Here is a 20,655-nt window from a genome sequence, read left to right on the forward strand (position 1 = left end):
ACCGGCCCTGCAAAAGTACAAACAGCTCCACTTCGTAGGCTCCCAGACGTCCTTGTGTTGTCTTTCCCCTGTCCTTGTCGTCACCCTCGGGCCTCGGATGCAGCAGGTGAACACAACCGCCAGGCCTTTGAGAGATTAGTTGATCTGGAGTCGATGAGTGCAACGAGCCAACGATCGAGTCGTCTACTCGATCAGTTCTTGGGGCTTTCAGAAAACATTTAATAATAATAATAAAAGAGAGTATGCATCCTGGCATTGCTGCGTCTTAAAGCATCTTTCATAGGGGCCAGAATTGCAACTAGAATTGTCGACACAAAAACCAGGTACTATAACAAAGGAGATAAAAGATATGCACAGATGCACGATGAAATACCTGCATTCCATTATGCACAGAAAGAAATTATCTTTACCCTAGCAAAACAGGCAAATTTGAAGAGCAATTGAGTGCACAAAGACACGTCAGGAAACAGTGGCATTATTTAAGTTGTTGCCGCAAGCAGGAACGACAGAAACCATAGTTATTAATCCTGGAGATTTTCAGTAAGAAATGAGACTAGGATCAGCACGCTAACCGCTGCACCAAGCTGGCACATGTTACAAATCGGACAGTGGTTCAAAACAGGTAGGAAAATGACGGAGGTTAACGAAAAATCCTAGCATGAAGGGAACGCCGGCACTAGAAGGGGCTACTGCCACACCCTGTAGGAAGAAAAATGATATATAGGTTAACGAAAAAGCATCATGGTCATACAATCAGAACAGAATAAGGAGCAAAGATTTTGTAATGTGAAGAATGATTCAAGAGAAATCCCCTTACTTCACAGCAATGATCATCCAGAAAGATCAGCATTGCATTATGTACATGGTATACAGCAGCCACATACAGCTTGTTACCTACAAGACAATTTTGGATAAGACAGAGAACACCTTCAGGGTTTAACTTGCATTATGTGCACACGGAGAAAAAGATAGCTCACCTTCTATACAAAGCCTTGATATCCTGGCGAATAGCATTAGCCTCCAATAGTTCATCTTCAGAGTCATCAATATGAACTTGATTCAGTTTGAAGTCTTCAGTAGTGCAGAGCTCACTCCATTCAAACCATAGCTTTGGTATAACTTCTTTCTTGAACGCAGTTTCATGGAACTTCACCTCTGGAGAATCAGCAGCAACAAGCCTGTACACAAACACTTTCTTCTGCTGTCCGGGCCTGAATGCACGTCCAATTGCTTGACGGGTGACAGATGGGTTCAAATGAACATCTAGAATGATGACTCTCGATGCACCAACAAGGGAGATTCCCTCTCCACAGGCCTTGATGGAACCAAACAAAACTTTTGCATCGGCAGAGTTGTTAAACTGATCCATCGCCACTTCTCTGTCGTCTGCACTAGTATCACCAGATATCATGAAAATCTCCTTCCCTACATGCCAGCCCAGCCTCTTAACCAACAACCTTTCCAAAAATTTCATGGGAAGTATATATTGACTGAAGGCAAGCAACTTCTCTCCTGCAGAGTTAGCAAGAGACAGAATGTTAAAGAAAAACTTGGCTTTCACCCCATCTTTAATGATGATAGACTCAATCAAGCTGTCAACAGTGGCATCTGTCAAGTTGGTCGCCCTATCTGCAGCATCACCCTCTGAAATTTCTGACAGGCAGGGATGAATGTACAATGCAGTCCCCACCGCACTTCTTTTGAACTTTTCATAGGCTTCTATCTTGTGAACAATTTCTTTCTGCTTGGTACTGAGTTTCAAGAACACACTAAAATCCACTAGGCCAGGTAGTTCATCTAAGATATCACCCTTGTAATAGTGAAGCACATCTTTTGTTAATTCTCTAAGACTTCTAATAACATGTGCCTTTCTAGTGAAGTTGTCGTCATTCAGCAGGGTGTCTTCTACTGACTCAGTGAATGCACTGTCATGAACCCCTTTTAAACTCCTGATACCTGATATTGCTACCTGACTCATTATACGTCTAGCGATAGGACGGGATGATTCCATCTTGAGAAACTTAGGGCGCACGAGGTCCAAGATGTTAAACACTTCCGAAACATGATTCTGGAAAAGTGTACCAGACAGGACCACTTTGCGTGGTGTTTGGACTCTTTTTAGTGATGCCAGTACATCTGTCTCCCGATTTCTTGGTGTATGACCCTCGTCTAGTATAAGTAGGTTGGGGACCATAAGCAGCCTGTCCCGGCACGCAGCTGCAATGTTTCCATCTCCATCACCACAGATGATTCGTGAGAACTGCTTGTATCCAAGAAATAGTATGCTCATCCGGGCTTCCCAAGATTTGAGGACTTCCAGTTGCTCTGTTCTTTTATCAGCCTTAACAGAATAGAAATCATATAGTGGTATGTCCTCCACTTGCCACCGCTGAAACTCCCTCTTCCAAGTACCTAAAATCCCTTTCGGAAGCACTACGAGGGGCCTTGCAGAAGGATACTTTGCTAAGAAGCTTTGAATGAAACTTATGAGCATAAATGTCTTCCCTGAACCAGGAGCATGAGCTAGAATACAACCTCCAGGTTTGTCTCCGACTAGATTCTTGACCAGGAAGCTGAATCCTTCCAACTGATGTGGTCTCATTTGCTTCGCATGTCTTGGATGAATGGCAATATCAGAGACAATGAAATCTTCGGAAACTTTAACAGCACCAGTATCAATATCATCAGCATCCTTTGAACGTGATTCATAGTAATTTGTTCTTGTCCTTGAAGCCTGATATAATGTAAGCATGAAGTTAACTTTCTTATCCACGTAGGAAAATCCAACAAACGTTAGAAAACTGATGCAAGCATTCCATCTTTGCTACAGGACCCATGCTCTGAATACTGCCCAGGCTCCCAGCTTAGCTCAGGTACAAGCCACTAAAGAAATCCATATGATTTGCAAAACGACTATTACTATAAACTCCAAAGCGGTATCAATATCAATATAGTTGGTAATGAAAACACTCTCCCATTTTAGGAAGTATTTCAGTAAAGAGAAGGTCCCCCATAGCAGGTTTTTCTACAAAAGAAACCAGAATCCCTAGATATTCATAGTGAATCTAACAAGCATTACAAAAACCATATATCAGTAATTTTTATTTCATTCAGCATGACTCCACAAATTTCTCTTGATCGTGATGCCCTTCCACTGCCTAAAGTCCTTCAAGGTACTGTGCCTTAATATTAATAGCATTTGCATAGGAGGTGAGGAAAACGGTTTTTGACATGAACACGGCAAGTGGATACGGCTGGTGTGTAGTGTCAAGTATAACCAGATCTAACTCTTGGGGCTTTAAAAGTGGACACTGTATGGGACATGAGGGGTTTCATGTAAATAATCAACTTGCAGTTTCTTTATGAAGAAAACAATTCACAAAGTTGATTGTCTGCTTATATTAATTTCCTCAAAGTAAAACTAGAATCTGTTATGGATTGGCTAGGTAAGGGTCCCAAGACCGGGGGATAGGGCACTCGCCCTCTAATAGCAGAGGCAGGGCTTCTCCCTGCTGAGCTAAAAGAGGCTCTGAGGCTTAGGGCTAACTTTAGATTCATTGATTGATTGATACTAGAGTACATGGGGTCCCTTTATATATAGGGAGGACATACTAGACACATAAGGAACTAGTCTCTAGTATTATATAAACCAATCCAATCTCTATCTCTAACTTTCTAATAAACCTCATCTCTTTCCTAACTAGATAATCTCCTATATTTATATGACTTATTCCTAATTTATCATGCCTAAACTGTTGCATGGGCCTGGCCCATTCCCATAACAGAATCATAGACATCACAGGTTTGAGAACTTTGAAGTATCATATGTCCAAAACATGGTATGTACCTTTTTCCACTGATAATCAATTATTGTTTCAGCCTTTCTAACAATCATGCCACAAATACGGCATACATGGCCTAGATCTTCATGAATCCGAATGTCATGATTGCAATCGTCATCCATCTCGTTTTCATCATCCACATCTTTTTCATTGGACATGTCTTCATTTGTATCAAGCTGGACAAAGAATATTACTTTGATCATTATTGGAAAAAGACACAATTCAGATAGAAATAATCAACTGAAATGCTTCAAAACTTTGTCAAAATACGCATTTAACTGATTTAAATGACAAATGAACGCCTTTTCAAACTCTAGCTTATCTTATAAAATACACTTTGCCATGAAACTTACTTTGTGGACAGTGGTATTCAATCTTGAAACAAAAAATAAAGATTACAGCATGTATTTCCGAGTACAATTAGAGGTCAGCTGGAAAAAGAACCAACAGTATTATAAAGCTGCAGAATAAAAGTAAAAAAGAACATCTGTGATTACATCTTGTACCTTTGTACATTCAGCAGCCAATGAAAAATCTTTCCAAAGATCCTCGAGACCATCACTTTCTTTTACAGGTTTCTCCTCTTCTATCATAGTCCTGTAGCTTTGTGAAGGAACATCATTTTGTTGCAAAGGAACAACATTTTGTTGCAAATCCAAGATTGAATCAACTGCTGCTTGATTTTGATGATTTTTCCTTTTTCCTTTCCCTAGGTTAGTTCCACCATCTCCATCTACCAGGGTGGTGGGTTCTGATTTCCTTCGTTTTCTCTCATTAGGAAGAGTAGGCAGAGTAAGGAAAACTTGTGTTTCTGCTATCTTCTCTGCATGGCTTGCTGCCTACAGTGAGCAACAAGAGTTAAAGTTCAAATATGAGATATTTAAGCTTCAAAAGAGTATAGATTCAACAAACACCAAACATTTCCATTCTAACATTCCAGACAAGAAATATCATAACGCTCTTCAGATTTATCAAAGTACAATCACAAGACATGATGCAATAAATTGGTTTGTCAGTGCAGGTTTGTGGAAGGAGTAAAAGTACCAATATGTAGAAGTGGATAGTCCATTGAAAAATTTCAAGTGAAAGATACATACCACCAGATCTTGAACGCGTTGCTCCTCAGGTCTTCTCTGCAATATAACCCTTTCATATTGGATAGATGGTTGCCAGCTGGTTTGCAAAGGGGACTGATTTATTAAAGGTGCATTTTGACCATATGGAACAATTTGAGTGCTTTGGACTCCATCAACATGCAAGGTTCCATTTACTTGGTCTTTCGCACTGGATACAATCCATGTTGTGCAAGGACTAGTTGGTCCAGATGGTGCCTGTTGTTTATTGTTCTCAGATGCGAGCTGTTCACATCTTTCTGCTTCGTCCTCATCATCAGAATCAAGAACTACTATTGCTGAGCTGTCCTTTTGTTTTTGCTCCAAAGGAGTGTCCATGTTAGCATCCATTCTAGTGGTTATCAAAGAATTTGCAGTGCGTTGATGCAGTGAAGAAAGAAAATTGATCAACTGGAGTTTGCGAGCATAACTAGCTTCCCATTCTTCGCGAACACCACCATATCCCCAATCATGAGCCCTATTTGATGCAGGAAATGAAATACCATTCTGACCCCCAGGCACAAACACATTGGCATTGACCTCAGAAGAAGCCTTCCTTTGCCTGCGGTAATACATTCCTACAAAGACAGCAGATTGATTAAATCAGAGGAGATGTTGGTTGTGGTTTGGGGTATCAAGTTAGAATAAGACAAAACAACAGATTAGGTCCATGAAAGAACAGGTTTTGGTTGGGAAGGAAACCAAATGATGCTTGAATAGCCCCTAAGTCTGCAAAACAATGAAACTGTGCAAATGCCAAGTAGAATGGTGAGCTTAATGCACAACTCTTAATTTAAGAATGTTATTTAGGATGTTCTATAATATAATAGTGAGCAATACTGAAACAACATCAACAAGCACATAAGGCAAGTGCCACATAAGAGCTCGATATGTGAATGGAGCAGCTAGTCTGATCTGGATGCAAATCTCAGACACAGAACAACTATCCAATAACCATAATGATTGAGGATGATGTGGCTCAACACGACGAGAAAATTAGTATTAATTGAAATTAGCAGGGAAGAATAGTTTAGAGTATATAGATGTCATTAATCATACATCACCATGGTTTGGCACAATAAACTAAAAGAGTTTTGTGAAATCTACTCTTCTTTATATGTACCATCGACAAGTGCCCACTTCCCAAAGTGCCATCAACAAACACCTCCCTTGTACGCCATGAGAATCTCAAATCACGACATGACGAATGTGCCCCCCACCGCTACCAGCGTTCTAGAAACATTATGCAGGTATTACTCCAAAACAAAGCAAAGAAGCTCCATTCCAGAACCTAGTTCACTCAAACATACAAACAAATGAGGTAGGAGTAGAACAAGCACTTCTCCCCTCAAATGTCATGAATGGTTTGTTTCCGAGGAGCATTTCCAAGCACAATACTACAAACCTTTGTTCTACTCAAATCGAGGTGTACATGTACAGGTGCTTAATGCATAATATCACGATCTAAAAATAAAATAAAATCACCGGAGATTTCGACCAACGGAGGCGAGCCAACATTATCACCGAGGAAAGGCCCAACCAGACAAAAGCCGAGGGTGAGCAGCGACCGCCGAGGGTTGCCGCCGGCTGGGTTCGCGGGAGGATGGGCGACGACGCGGGAGGATGGACGACGGCGACGTGGATGGATGGACGACGACGCGGCCGCCGCCGGCTAGCGCACTCCCGCCGCCAACTCGCCCCTGCTCGCGCTAACCCTAGTCACCGCGCGTGCGGAGGTGGGATGGCGCCGTCCGCCAGATTTCTGGATGAGGTTGTCCCGAATATTCTCTGTTGGAATCTTGCTAGTCTTTAAACCAAACACATGTAAAAGATGGGATGATCCCAATCCATCTCAGGATATCCTCTCAATCAAACACATAATTTCCAACCCCCCCACCCCTCCACCCCCGTAGAACTGACGAAGAAAGAAAAAAACGAACCCGCCCCTTCCGGGGACTTTGCCACCAGACGAGAGCGAGGAGGAAGGGAGAGGGAGAGGGCGAAGGGGGAACCGGAGTTCACTCACTGGAGGATGGCGTCGCCAGCGGGTCCCTGCCGGCAGCGGCCATGGCGTGGCCGCGGCGCGGGAGGCGGAGACCGAGACAGAGACAGAGAGCGGCGGCGTGTGGCGCGTGCGTGTCAAGTGTCGCTGGTGGAGTGGTGGGTGGAGTGGAAACCGTGGTGATTCTTGTGTAGGGGGAATCTCTGTTTCGGAGGCTTTGCCAATTGCCACCCGCTACACTGACGTGGCGCGCCTCGGGCCCACCTGGAAGGGGCCCTACTGCTCTAGGGTTGGTGGGGGTGGGTGTGAATTTCCGGGGTGAGGAAAAAAAAAAAGGAGAGAGACTAGAATATGCTGCCACAACGTGCATACCAGCTGGGTGATTTGCTTTAGAACCAGTCGAATGGGTGGAGCCACGTGGCGGGACTGATAGGTGGGCCGATGATGACCAGGCGTACGACATCACTCCTGGTAACTCCTGGTTGATCCAGGCACTATTGGATTAGATGACTCCTTGTAAAATATTTTCCAGCGATGTGAGCTTAACATGATAGTCCTGAAATATGCGCAATGTAAAGATTTAGGTTCTTCCTCACTGAAAAAAAAAGTTGGAATGAAGATGAGTAATTAATTTCGACAGTTAGGCAAGCTTAATAATTATGAGGATTGGCAAAGGATTTCTCTTATTTATAGAAAGAAGATAGGAAATTTTCTTTAAGATTGTATCCTATCGTCAATTTCATAAAAAAATAAGTAAGAGATAAAGCCTATTGGAAACATTCCTTTGGTTCAATCTTTACTGTGCTGCAACAACAAACTTCTCCTTATGTTTTATGTGTTTTTAAATTCTATAGGATTGAAAAAACATGTTACTTCCATTCATGCATTTTTTATCCCATGTTTCAAAGGGGACCTAAAGCGTAGCTAAAACTCCAAATATCTACATGTGCTTGCGGAAACTCCAGATATGACAAGGACACTGTCATGGGTGTTGATGGTTAGTTTTTATCCATATGAATTATATTAATGGATATATTCCGTATGTCTGTAGTTTAAGATATAGCAAAGTGATTTGGCCTTAAGGTCAATAAAAATAGTTATTACTGCGTCACTCCATGCTAAGAAATTGAATGCAATTGCCCACACTAGCATGCTACCTTGGCGCCTATTAGCATTAGTTTTACCATGCAACCCTTTGTTAGGAAACCAGAGGCCAAGAATACCTGGCCCAGTTACCCGACAAATGGGTCTGTCACTAAATAAGGAAACCACTCATGACTATACCTATAAATAGATGAGAGGAGCTATTGTACTCACTAGTGAGAATAAATGAATAAGAATGCAGTCCTACCCAACATCTTGTGTCTCCACTTTTCGTAGACATTATATAACCCCTCTTGATTAGGCATGTAACGTAGGGGTTGTATAATACGTTATCAGCATGATGTTCTACCGAAGACCAAGACAGAAGAAGGGTAATAACTCGCAAATCCATTTTGCATCTTGTCGATCTAATCACGAAAATGGATTCCTCTCTTCATTCTTGTTCCCTTTTTATTGTTCCTAGAAAAATCTGCCAACGCCGACTTGGAGTCAATGGCGAATGCTGATTGGGGATTTTCCAGAACGGTTGGCCGCCAATGCACGTTTCTCCATGCCGCATCGGCCACGGACTTTGCACCGTGCCACGGGAGAAAACAAAGGAAAGAAGCACCACCGACGAGTAACCGTGGCTGCTTACCGCACCGGCCCGCCATTACACGGTCGCCCCTCATTGTACCTTACAGCCACAGGGCCGCGCTGCCGCAGGCCTAACCGAAGTGTTGCTCCGGCTGCTGCATCGCACGGCCGCGTCAACCTCGCACAGTTGCACTGTCTCCGTCCTCCTCTGCTAGACAGCATCGTTGCACCAACGAAAAAAAGGAAGCGGAAACCGGGGAGGCGATGTCGGCCACTGCCGTTGTTGCTTGCACCGCCGGTCGGCCACGCCGCGTCTTGCCCATAGAGCCGGGCGCCGGCGGCCACACCGCCTGACATCACATGCGCCATTAGAAAGAAGAAATCAAAGAAAAAGAAAAATAAATAAATAAATGAGAAGGCGACGCCGGCCGCACCATCGAGGCGGTGACGGGGCCGCTGTGACCCACGCTGCCGCCGCACGGAAATATGGTCACCGCCAGCCATGCTCGCGCCGAGCCGCCGCCCGGCGAGTGCCGGCCTGGCTGAGCTGGAGCCGGAGCCACCGCGCCCGCCAAGGCCACCGCGCCAGCGGCAGCACGCGCGCCGTGATGCGTGTCGCTGTTGCCTGTCCTGTGTCTCGGCCTCCACGCCGCCATGCAACACCCATCGCGCGAGTCGCGCCAGCCTCCCCGCCCGCCACATTTGTCAGGAGCACCATCGGGAGAGGGGGAGGAGAAAAGAAAAAAAGGAAAGAAAACAAAGGGAGAAAAAGAAAAAGAAAATGATTGAATCTTGTGATTTTGCAAATAAACCCTCATCTTTTGGGAAATCGCATGTTTGTCTGAATTGGAAATTTCATGTTTTAAACCTTGAATTTTTTTCAAAATACACAAATAACCCTTTGCATTGGGATATTTGTTTGAACGGTATTCGGAATTTGCAAAACCACTAAAAAAATCATATTTTCGCATAAAAGAGCCCCGGAATTTTTGAATTTTGATCCCGATTTTGCATTTCAGGCACTTTTGTTGTTGATATTTATAATTATGAATTTTATTTATTGCATCTATGATTAGTGGTTATTTGTAATGCTTTTATTACCCTTAATTGATATCTTTGTGGTAAAATGTATAAAATTGCATAGAATATATTGGAATTATTTGCGGAAATTTTGTGTACCATTATATTGCAACATTTGTGTTTGCGTGTATTTTTTAATAACGAAAGATGACTGGCATCGCGAACAAGAAAGTTCATCGAATCTAGAATATCCCTGACATATGCAACCGAAGTCGACGGTGCAAGAAGCTTTGAGCACCATCAACTCAAGTACACTCTATTTATTAACTTGATGAGATTGATCAAGCATCTTCAGTCTCTCATTGGTGTCTCTATGTTACTTTCATGAATGAGTACACTAGATGAACAAGTGCGTTGACACTCTGTTGACTACACGAAAGAAGTGGTTTGAAAGATTATGATGCACACCCACCTCTCATAGAGCAAGAATGGTTTTTTCTTTTTTACTATGATTCATTGAGAATATGACTCGGAGGCTATTCGGTGCACCGAGTTTACACCAAATACTATGGAAACTCTCAATGATTCTACCCGAACACGACGAAAGTCGCACGTAAGCATCACTAGTGCACATACAAGAAGTATGCCTAATTAGTTGATAATAGAAGTGCGTAACGTTCAGTATCGATTTCGACCGCCAACTAGCACAACTAATAAAGAGAAAAATAGCATTTTGTACAAATATACCAATAATAAATAATGTAGTTGCGTTAGGATTGGAGAAATAACATGGATGCAGGAATTATACATCCAAGTGAAGGAGAAATGGGACCAACATACAAGGAAACACACTTCTGGTGAATCATGTGCAAGCACATGGATTGAGGGGCCCACAAGTCGGGCCAAACCGACCTAAAGTGGGGCCAAACCACCAGGAACTGTCATAGGGGCCCCACCTGTCATCTGCTGGTGAAAGGCAGTGGAGAAAGGCGGTGCCAAGGGTTCGGCCGAACCGCCTCTGCCACCCCTCATCCTGGCCCTCCACGTGTAGCTTCCTGGTTGGCTCCCAAGTCCCAATGGCAATTGTGGGTGTTTAACCGACATACAACTGTCATAAGCCACCTATAAAAGGAGCTCAGTCCCTCACTTGTAACACACACCTCAACGAGCAATTCCCTCTTCCCTATTGTGTTTTCCATAGTTTAGTAGGAATAAAGTCTAGAGGAGTTTTGGTCTTATAGCCTTCTCGGAGTTTTCAGTATGTCTTTAGTACTTTACTCTTCTTGTAAGACTATAGTTATATTAATGGAACTATCTTCTTTATTTATTTATGCTCATAGCATATGTATTCCTTTCTTTAGTATATGTTCTATGAGTAGTATATACTTTGTATATCTGCTTTATCCTAGGCTAGTCGATCCATGCTACGGTAACGGTCCAATGACCTTTATAGGTTGCTCTAGCTCCAACTTGTTCATCCGAAAGGGTGAGAGTCCCGGGAGAGTTAGTGATATTATTTACTAGCATACATGGTGTTTAGGCTAGCTGAATACCGTTGGATGCGGGTGTGACCCAGGACGCCATCAGGCTCTGCCTGTTTCCGTTCTCCCTACTTGGGAGGGCAAAACAGTGGTTCTACTCCAAGAGGGGTGCCATAGACACTTGGGAGAGGTGCTCAAATGCATTCCTCTCTATGTTCTTCCCGATGGGTTAGACCAGTGCCCTTCTCGGGAGAATCTCCGTTTCATCGAGGTAATCCAGAAAATGTACATCAATATCCCATTACTGGATGCGATGCAGGTTCCAACCTATGCTCTCTACCTCCGAGATAACATTAGCAACCAAAGGCCGCAGCCCACCACGGAGATCGTCAAACTAACAGAAGAGTGTAGCGCGGCTATACTCAACCAACTTCCTAAAAAGAAGAAAGATCCGGGGTGTCCCACCATCGACTGTACAATTGGGACACAACACTTCGACCATGCCCTATGCGACCTTGGAGCAAGCGTCAGTGTCATGCCCAAAGTAGTTTTTGACTAGCTGAACTATACAACGCTCTTGCCTACCCCTATGATGCTGCAGTTGACCGATTCTATGGTCCGCTATCTGACGGGGATTGCTGAAGACATTCCGGTGAGAATCCGGGGTTGCTTCATTCCTATGGATTTTGTGGTGCTGGATATGGACACCGACAAGGACACCACACTTATCCTTGTGTGGTCGTTCCTGAGCACGACAGACGCATGCATCAATGTGGGAGCCGAAGAAATCTGAATGCACATCAATGGCAAGTTATACACTTTTGAGTGATCGAGAGAATCATTTGAGGAACTTGGCTTTTATTTGCAACTTTGAAAACTTTTGATTAGTGCTCTACTAACTATTCTATCTCTCAACCACTCAAGACAAGGAGAAGCATGTGTCCCACGGTTATTAGGCGCATGGGTAAGCCACCGTGCTAACTCGCTTAACGAGAGAGAGAGTACTCATACTTTGTACCAACACCTTTGAGATATACAGCACGGTAGCAACTCCTAATTAACAACTAAGTTTGTTTTTGTAAATCTTTTACTCGGGACAAGCAAAGGTTCAAGCTTGGGGAGTTTGTTGGCAGTCGTTATAGACCAATTTCGACCGTCAATATAACCGGAATAAAAGAGAACTAGTTATGCTTGCAATGCGTATTTTATTAGAAATAATCTATTTCCATTTGTACTTAGAATTTTATTTGAATACAAAGATCTCTACATAAACGGAGGAGAATCATCGGAAAATAACTAAACGATCAATCGATGACCGCCGAGTGGCAGACTTATGGATGGATGAGCTTACAAATCCAATTTAACACCTGCAAATAAGCTCACTACCATACCATGAAGAACAAGGCCCAACAAGAAAGTCCTCGGCCAAAATTGGAGGCCAGAGGGGCCGACCCAAGTTCGGCTGGACCAAGGGTTCGACCGAACCCTAGCTGCGGCCTCTCATCCCGGCCTTCCATGTGAATGTCCATGATTGCTCCCCAATGACGGTTGTGGGTTTTTTTTTCGACAATTCCAACTGCCACAACCGTCATTGGCAGTCTATTTATGGAGGTCAGTTCACTCCACTCCATCACACACCGAAGAAGAAGAATCAAGAGCTCTCTCTCTCTAGTTTATTTACTTTGTTCTAGTACTACTGGAGTATAAACAGAATAGTTTTCTAGTTCCTCAAGTCTTCAGGAGATTTCGGGTATGGTTCTAGTAGCTCTTCCTTCTTTTGTAAGACTTATATTATCAATGAAATATTCTTCTTTATATAGCTTTAGTTCTTTACTTCATTTATATTATCTAAGTACCGACTTTATGTTATACTTGTCACAATATAATGATGTAGCTAACCTACCAGAGATATGCAATGGTGTGTATTTAATGTTTATTTTGATGATTGCTCTATGTCTACTGCAACGATATAGTGTAGTATTTAGTAATGTAAGCGTAGTGCTTAGTTTATTATATATCATTAATTGGTATTATATGCCATAGGACAGTAGTGGTGGGCCGCTGATGGTGATAGCTCAGTACAGGTATTCCTCCACGTGGGTATATAGTACTAAGACAATTTCCTGGTGTGGGTACTCCCCCGTATTCATTATCGGTTGGATGGCCATGACGGGTAAGAAACTCGACAATTAGGGGTGGTCTCTCGAAACACTAGGAGGGCATAGTTAGAGGGTATTGGCCGCATTGTTGTATATTAGCAAGTGTATATTAAAATGACTATATACTAGAAGTATTATTCTTTCTCCATTTAGCTTAGACTTTATTTTAATGAGAATAATGTGGTTACTTCTTCTGTGTCTCAACATTTTTCTACCCATAAATATTGCCTAACCCCTGCATAGACTCTGATCTATACAAGTGATATAAATTATTAGCATAGTATTCTCTTATCATATCTCTCATTGGAATTAAATAAATACAATACCTTGGAATACTTCCGGGTAAAATACTACAACGTTATATCCGTGCACTTGCGGATTATATTTGTAACCGTAAAATATATCATGAATATTTCGACGCCATTGCTGGGAATTATATTTCTAGTAATGTCGTTAAGAAATACCAACGTCAATGCACATCCTCCATCCCGTGACGGCTCGTTGTGGGATCAACTCTTTTTTGGAGTTTTCAAAGACCGCCAGTCCTCCCTTCTGGGCACATCTAGAAGAAACTTTTATGTGGAATGGACGATTAGAAGATCAAAGTCAGGGATTTTGAACACGTGGAAGTCTAGGAGGGCTTTGACATTCTTGTGCCTTAATGGCCCTACACATAGAATCCCATAACCTTCTATCATAAGACCTGAGGAACTTCGGAAGGTTTTGTCTATGGGTGCTAACAGTCTGTCCCCTAAGCTAGTTAATGCAAAGGCTGTAGATATGATGTTAGCACCAACAATGGGATTATAGTGAACATTCACCATGGCCTCTTTCATGAGACATTGAATAGTTAAGGATGGGGAGTTAATTCGAATTGCTTCGGAAGAAAGCTCCATATCTCTTAACAGCTCATGCTCACGATGGTAGTTGATCCCCTCACCATGTCTTTGAGAAAATTTTGCTCAATCGCCTCATGGGAACTACACGGGGCAAGTGGTCTCTTTCGATAGGAAAAGCTTGAGGTGCTTCCATAATCTTAAAAAAGATCATTCTCGAACTGGAAAGGGATTTCCGAAGACTGATTTTTTTTTCTTGGAAAGGGATTTCTGAAGACTGATTTTTTTTTCTTCCTCCGTTTCCCGAGGTTTAGGTAAGGGCTCAAAGGTTAACTTTTGGGATGTCGAGAGTTTGGGCCTAGCTCTTGCTCATCTAGCTCGTCAAAGGATGAGATTTTAATATTTTCTTTTCTTTTTTTTTAAATTGACCCCTCTTTTCGGCTCTAATGTCTTCAAAGGTCAGTACTCGATCCCTCCGGTTATGATATGATTAATCACTATTTGAAATTAGGATCTATACCAATCTTAAAAGAAACCGGTGGCGCTGGTAAGTGAGGGCCACAGGTCAGTTATAAGTGCTCCCGTCCGGCCATTTGGGGCTTCTGCCTTCTGCGTGTGAGAATATGGGTTGTTCGTTTCTTTAAAAGGGCAGTTGGGCCTATGAGTGCATGTACAACCGTGTGTAATAGCTGTCTCTCTTTATTGCCATGCAAGTAAATTTGATAATGTGGAAGAGAGAGAGAAGAGGAAAGAAAAGCATGGTTGCTATACATGACAACAGCTCAGAGTCGACTCTTAATATTTGTTAAAGGAAATTTTGTTGCATGAGGATGGAGAAAAGGAAAGAAGGATATAAAAAAAATATTTTGGTGCATTGATGATTAAGAGTTATTGTTGTCTCAACTATTGTAGCAGTATAGTCTCTAAATGATTCTGAAAAGATTCTACTAATCCCCAGTCAGTCACATTAATAATCCCATAATTATTGAACGGGAAGTACTATTCTAGAGCATACAGTAAGATTTTGTTTTTAATCCCGTAACAAAGTATGGGCATTTTGCTACTATTTGAAAATGCTGTACAGATCATGAGTTGCCTTTGTTTTGTGAAAGATGAAAACTGAGAAAAGGATGCTTTTAGACCAGCACGATATGTAAGTGGTGCTAGTTGCGTAGAATTTCTCGTCATCTCACCGCGGGTGCATGGTGAGGATCTCCGCGCCGTCGCCGGTGACCAAGATGGTGTGCTCGAACTGCGCGGTGAGGCTGCCGTCCACCGTGACAGCCGTCCACCCGTCGTCCCACAGTGTGCACTGGGTGCCTCCCATGGACAGAGTAGGCTCTGCATTGCATGCAGCCCAGCCATTAACCAAAACACAAGATCATGTATGTATGTATGTACCTACCTACCGATTGTGAATGTCTGGCCTGCAACCATGTAGCCTGGCTCGTAATCATCTATGTTAAATCAATTAGTTAGGGAGTGTGTTGTCGTCTGTAAGAAATTAACCATACTGAAATTAGACTACATGACATATATATGGTTATTGGCTACTTACAGGTATGACAAATGATCGGTTCCGAGTGGAATATTTTCCCAATTCCATGTCCGACAAAGGGATCGATGCTGTACCCGTACTCGTCCACGTACTCACTGAAATCAGAAATCATGAAATTATTTGTAGAAGCTGGACTATCACTGACGGGATAAGTGCATTTATGATTCATGGCATTTGAAATTCAGCATTATATGTTTTTCCTCTTACTGTTCAGCTTATTTGAGTTTCAGTGCACCAGAAAAAATGTATGATAGATAATATACTACATATATAAGTACATGAAACAAAATTTCTCAGTAAATTTTAGAGGAAAATGTTTGCTTATTACTGGGAAAAACAGCATCCTGATCAATTTTTGTGTTCCTTTTTTCAGTGCTTTCAGATCGATGCTGATTAGTACTTGATTCATCTGAAAGACATCATGAAATTTATGGGTAAGAGAGATTAACACCTTATTCTCTGACCAATTGTCTTAAAACTAGCACCGTGTTTGCAGGCTGATATTCCCCTCAGCATGCACTCTTCAGTGACCTGTTAGTTACAGAACAATATATAAGTTTCTTCAGATACAGGATGAAACATTATCGTATCATGAAACAATCAGCAGAGATCAGCAAGGTCATTTACACCTTTACAAGTTGCATAGTAGATTCATCAACTTCTCCACATAGGTATGTCCTTGAGGTGTCACCGTGGTATCCCTAGGTAAACACACTACATGTCACTTAATTTTACACTGCAAATGTGTCAATAACCAGGTCAATTAATGGCAGAAGAGCAGCACACCATGAGTAACAAATTGAATGTTGAATTTTTTTTTTTAGATAATGCAGATGATTTCAATCGAATTGAATGGTGATGACTGACAAGGAAAAGAGGACAGAAGAATGAAAAAGGAATCACATACATTCAAGTAGACAGTAACATCGATATTAATGATGTCTCCATTCTGCAAGAAGAATGATCAGTAATTGAAACCAAGCATTAGTACCAAACAGAACTAAAATATATATGAATGTAAGAAGCAGAAGGGCTCATGAATCCCTCTCGACCTGTAGCACCCGCGAGTCAGGGATTCCATGGCAGATGCACTCGTTCACCGACGTGCAGACGCTCTTCGGAAAACCACCGTAGCCTAGGGGAGAAGGGTAGGCGCCAGCGTCGATGATCATCTGATGAACTGCTCTGTCAATCTCATCAGTCGTCACCCATGGCTGACACATTAATAAGATATATGATTACACGCATGTTTGATTGTTGCATATTTTTCAAAGCAATTTTTCAAATGAAAATTGGGCAGAAGATGAAGAAACTGTACATATATATGGATCATATATGTTTAAGGGTTACCTTGACTAGTGTCCCTGCGTACTCAAGAACTCGAGCGGCGAGCTCGCAGGCGGCTCTCATACGAGCAATGCTCTCGCAGTCATGCAGCTGTCGATTGGGGTCGACATCAGGGAGGCGATTCGTGCCTGCGTAAGGAGGGAGAGGGATGTGGTCGGGCACAGGGAGGCGCGGACTCACCGTGCCGCGCCTCAAGGGCTCCCTCGTCCTCCTCCGTGGTTGTTCCGGCCACTGAATCTCTGCAGCTCTTCAGTTTTGACACTGAATGTTCGCCAGTTGACGAAAAAATTGTTTGCATCTGAAGAAATGGAAGGAAGAAACTTTGGGGTTGGATTGTGGCTGATACCTGCGGCTGCAGATCCTCTTGGGTTGCTTTACTGTCCACGATTTTCTTGGATCCGGTATACCTGGGCGGTGATGGCAGAGGGAGGGAAGGTGCCACAGCGGAGGCGAGTGCGAGAGCTCCAAACTCACCGACAATGCCATTGCTAGTGGCCAACTCGGAGCTCCCGGTCACAGCGAGCTGTAGATAGAAGAGAATAAGTCATGGAGCATGTGGCGGGAGGGGATTGGCTGAGCTGGTTTAAATCTGTCTCTCTTTCTCTCTTGCATCATGCAGGCCGCAGGGCATCGCCGACATTCCTGCTGGGAGAGGAGAAGGCCGTGTTGGTGGAGGCGCGGTTCGAGCGCACCATCCGGCACGCGCAGGTGGAGGTGTGCACGGCGCTGGAGGTGGTCAAGGAGGCCAGCAGCGGTAGGCATGTGGAGCAGGGTGCAATTCCAGGAGGACGCCTAGACACGGCCGGGCAGCGGCAAGGGCATCAGCCACGTGCTGAAGGGTGGGTCGTGTTCAAGAAGGCCACCGTGAACATCTCCGTCGTGTACGGGGTCATGCCCCCAACGCGTACCGTGCGGCGAGACCCGATGCCACGGCGGGGGACCTATTCCAATACTCTCAGTTGAAGTCAATGTACCACCTTGACGAGCTAAAAGATGCAATAGGTCCAATACACTGTAAGGACCATAAGGCATACACAAAAGTGCCTCAGCACAATCTCAAGCCGATATATGGTTCACTTCAAGAGCGGGTGGGTTGTGGGGTCCTAGTGCAGGATTTCAAAAAATGAGATTTGGAGGGAGAGACATCCCTCCAAACATTTTTAGAGAAGAAATTCTAGTGCAGGATTTCAATCCACTGGAAATGTGTTCATTCAAGTCTAATTACTCGGTCAAACGTATGGGCCTAAACTATGTCACTTAATATTAATATAAGTGGGTTTATCCTTATAAACTTTAAAAGAACCATAAAATTTCCATCTGAACACATGAAGTGACATAACCAAAATGTAAACATCACATGTTATGTTGTACTAGGGTTACCAAGGATATACCAGGTTCCACAAAGGCATGGCTGTATATAGCAATATAAGATAACTGGTCATTGCCGTTTCGAAAGGTTTTAAGTATGCCCAACACATGCACCCTAAATAGTACTACCTCCGGTTTTCATGTTACAAGAGTCAAAGTCAAACTGCTTCAATTTTGATTAAATTTATAGTAAAAAATAATAGAATATTGAACCCAAGATAAATTTATTATGAATGTATATTCAATTATTGATTTAATAAAACTAATTTGTTATTATAAATATTACTATATTTTTCTATAAACTTAATCAAACTTAAAGCAGATTGATTTTGACCAAACTCAAGACGTCTTGTAAACTGAAACGGAAGGAGTACTTCGAGAGGTAAGCAAACTGTCCAAAAAAACGGGGGGATGACTTGCCTTTGGGCTCAGCGTAGTCGTACCAAACGTCTCCTCCTGCAGTAGCGATGGCGTATGCATCAACAGCAAACTCTGACCCTTCTCCTGAACCGATGGCGTAATCTATGGATACACAATTAAAGAGCTGAGCAAATAAAATCCAAATAAACACTAAAACCTCGGAAGGTGCCGTTTAGGATCAAAAGAGGTTAGACGGTGAAATTTGAGAATTTTTGTAGCTTTAACGGTCAGCAAACCCTAAGAATCAAAATTTGGGGTTGTGTTAACAGATGCTCGGATGGCGACGAAACTGATGCGGATGGAGATGGACTCGGATAATCATTCAATGAGTTGGGAACAGGTGGAAGATTTTCGTTTTGAGGTCGAATGGTCACTGAACCAGAGGAACCAGAGAAATTGCCTTTTTATTTCAAAGGGAAGAGACTGCTTCGTTTTTCTTCGGTTTACGGGGGTCGTCAGCGGTTCAAGGCCGCCGGTGGCCAGCGGCCAATGGGGAGCAGGACCGGCGAGGGGACGCCTATTCCGGCGGTGCGGTGAAGCGGGAGGCGGTGGCGTGAGAGGCGGCGGCGCTCCGGCGGGTTCCAGCGAGGAAGGAGAGGGGAAAGGGGAGCACGGGAATGGGGAATCCATTCCTACCTTCAATTTTGGACGCGGCGAATTTCGGAGTTGGTTCGTGGGCGGCCGAGCTAGGGTTTCGCCTTCCCAGCTCCGGCCGGCCGGGGAGAGGCGGTGGAAGGAGGAGAGAAGTGCGCTGCGGTGGCGGGGCGACCTCGAGGGGAGAAGCTCGAGTGGAATGGATAGAGTTGGAGCACAAGTGGGCCGGGCTGCCCTGGGTTGGCTTGGGCTGACCTAGGCCAGCTTGACTTGGGCCAGAGAAGGGAAGGGGGGAACAAGTTCAATGGAGATCCCTCAACTTAGCAGCGAGAATTTTTAAGGTCCTTTAACCACAAAACTAGAAATGTGTACCCTTAAACTTACTCAAACCATTCAAACTTACTCAAACCGTTCAAAGGAGGTCCTTAGCAGTATTTTTACCCGGTTTTACTGACGTGGCATCCTAGTCAAAAATAAAATAAATTAAATTACGTGAGGCCCACTTGTCAGCTGCACTTTTTTTTTCTTATATTTTCTTCTCCTTCTCTCCTCTCTAAGCCAGCGTCGGGCGGCGATGGACGATGGGCCCGCCTGCTCGTGCGCCGCCCACACCCGGAGCTGCCGCTTGCCGCTGTCGCCGCCGCGCTAGGCCGCTGACGACGCACAGCGAGCAGCGGGAAGAAGGGCAGCGCTCGGCATGAGAGGAGTTAACGCGGCCTCACGTGTTCGTCCTCGGCCTGTGCGGTGAGCGGCTGAAGAAGGGTAGCGATGGTGGCAACGTCACACATGCCTGAAGACCTCAATCGCCCGTCCCTCACCCCCAAACCACCACCTCCACTCAGGGCCGGCCATGGCCCTATGCAGCCGAGGCGACCGCCGGGGGCCCACGATGGTGGGGGGGCATGATAGTGGGGGGCTAACACCTAATACTAGTAATCTAGTACCTGTCTATCACTACTAGAAAACTTGTTTTCTCAGGTGGCCTAAACAGGTTTTCATAGGCAGACTAGTTGTCCGCCTGCAAACGAACGACTGTATAAATGGTTGATTTTCGCAGGCGGACAACTGGTCCACCTACGAAAATAGCACCTGGCATTAAAAAAAATGGGCAGCCACCGCCCACCGCCGTTTCGGCTGGTAGCAGCAGCTTCCCATTCTCCTCCCATTCCCCCATCCAGATTCAACATCAAACCAAATCAAATACACAAAAACATCACAGATTAACAGACATCACAG

At 43.8% G+C, this 20,655-nt stretch overlaps 3 protein-coding genes across 6 annotated transcripts; 1 reads left to right on the forward strand and 2 right to left on the reverse strand.

The window, feature by feature from the left end:
• Positions 1-459: 459 nt before the first annotated feature.
• LOC127779483 (protein CHROMATIN REMODELING 35-like) lies at positions 460-7,123 on the reverse strand. Of its 2 annotated transcripts, none has more exons than XM_052306272.1 (7): positions 6,981-7,123; positions 4,940-5,532; positions 4,349-4,681; positions 3,848-4,018; positions 978-2,734; positions 818-894; positions 460-699 (listed from the first exon to the last, which is right to left on the reverse strand). In XM_052306272.1, exons 1-6 carry the CDS (start codon positions 7,021-7,023, stop codon positions 891-893), a joined length of 2,901 nt encoding a protein of 966 aa, XP_052162232.1. In that variant the 5' UTR covers positions 7,024-7,123; the 3' UTR covers positions 460-699; positions 818-890. The 2 variants fall into 2 exon arrangements, with proteins under 2 accessions (XP_052162232.1, XP_052162233.1); XM_052306273.1 differs by lacking the exon at positions 6,981-7,123 and adding an exon at positions 6,440-6,856.
• A 4,327-nt stretch (positions 7,124-11,450) lies between these two features.
• Positions 11,451-11,930, forward strand: LOC127780191 (uncharacterized). The gene is made up of 2 exons (XM_052307136.1): positions 11,451-11,663; positions 11,739-11,930. The coding sequence occupies exons 1-2, from the start codon at positions 11,451-11,453 to the stop codon at positions 11,928-11,930; spliced, it is 405 nt and encodes a 134-aa protein (XP_052163096.1).
• A 3,077-nt stretch (positions 11,931-15,007) lies between these two features.
• On the reverse strand, positions 15,008-19,605 carry LOC127778623 (methionine aminopeptidase 1B, chloroplastic-like). Of its 3 annotated transcripts, XM_052305243.1 has the most exons (12): positions 19,462-19,605; positions 18,826-18,927; positions 17,384-17,560; positions 17,218-17,284; positions 17,041-17,127; positions 16,743-16,904; positions 16,598-16,639; positions 16,320-16,391; positions 16,142-16,221; positions 15,691-15,785; positions 15,538-15,589; positions 15,008-15,473 (listed from the first exon to the last, which is right to left on the reverse strand). In XM_052305243.1, the coding sequence occupies exons 3-12, from the start codon at positions 17,521-17,523 to the stop codon at positions 15,317-15,319; spliced, it is 954 nt and encodes a 317-aa protein (XP_052161203.1). In that variant the 5' UTR covers positions 17,524-17,560; positions 18,826-18,927; positions 19,462-19,605; the 3' UTR covers positions 15,008-15,316. The 3 variants fall into 3 exon arrangements, with proteins under 3 accessions (XP_052161203.1, XP_052161202.1, XP_052161201.1); XM_052305242.1 differs by having other exon boundaries at positions 15,542-15,589; positions 17,041-17,284; positions 19,462-19,604; XM_052305241.1 differs by having other exon boundaries at positions 17,041-17,284; positions 19,462-19,604.
• Positions 19,606-20,655: the final 1,050 nt, after the last annotated feature.

The sequence above is a fragment of the Oryza glaberrima genome, chromosome 7 (genome assembly GCF_000147395.1).
Source record: "Oryza glaberrima chromosome 7, OglaRS2, whole genome shotgun sequence".
Lineage (NCBI taxonomy): Eukaryota > Viridiplantae > Streptophyta > Magnoliopsida > Poales > Poaceae > Oryza > Oryza glaberrima.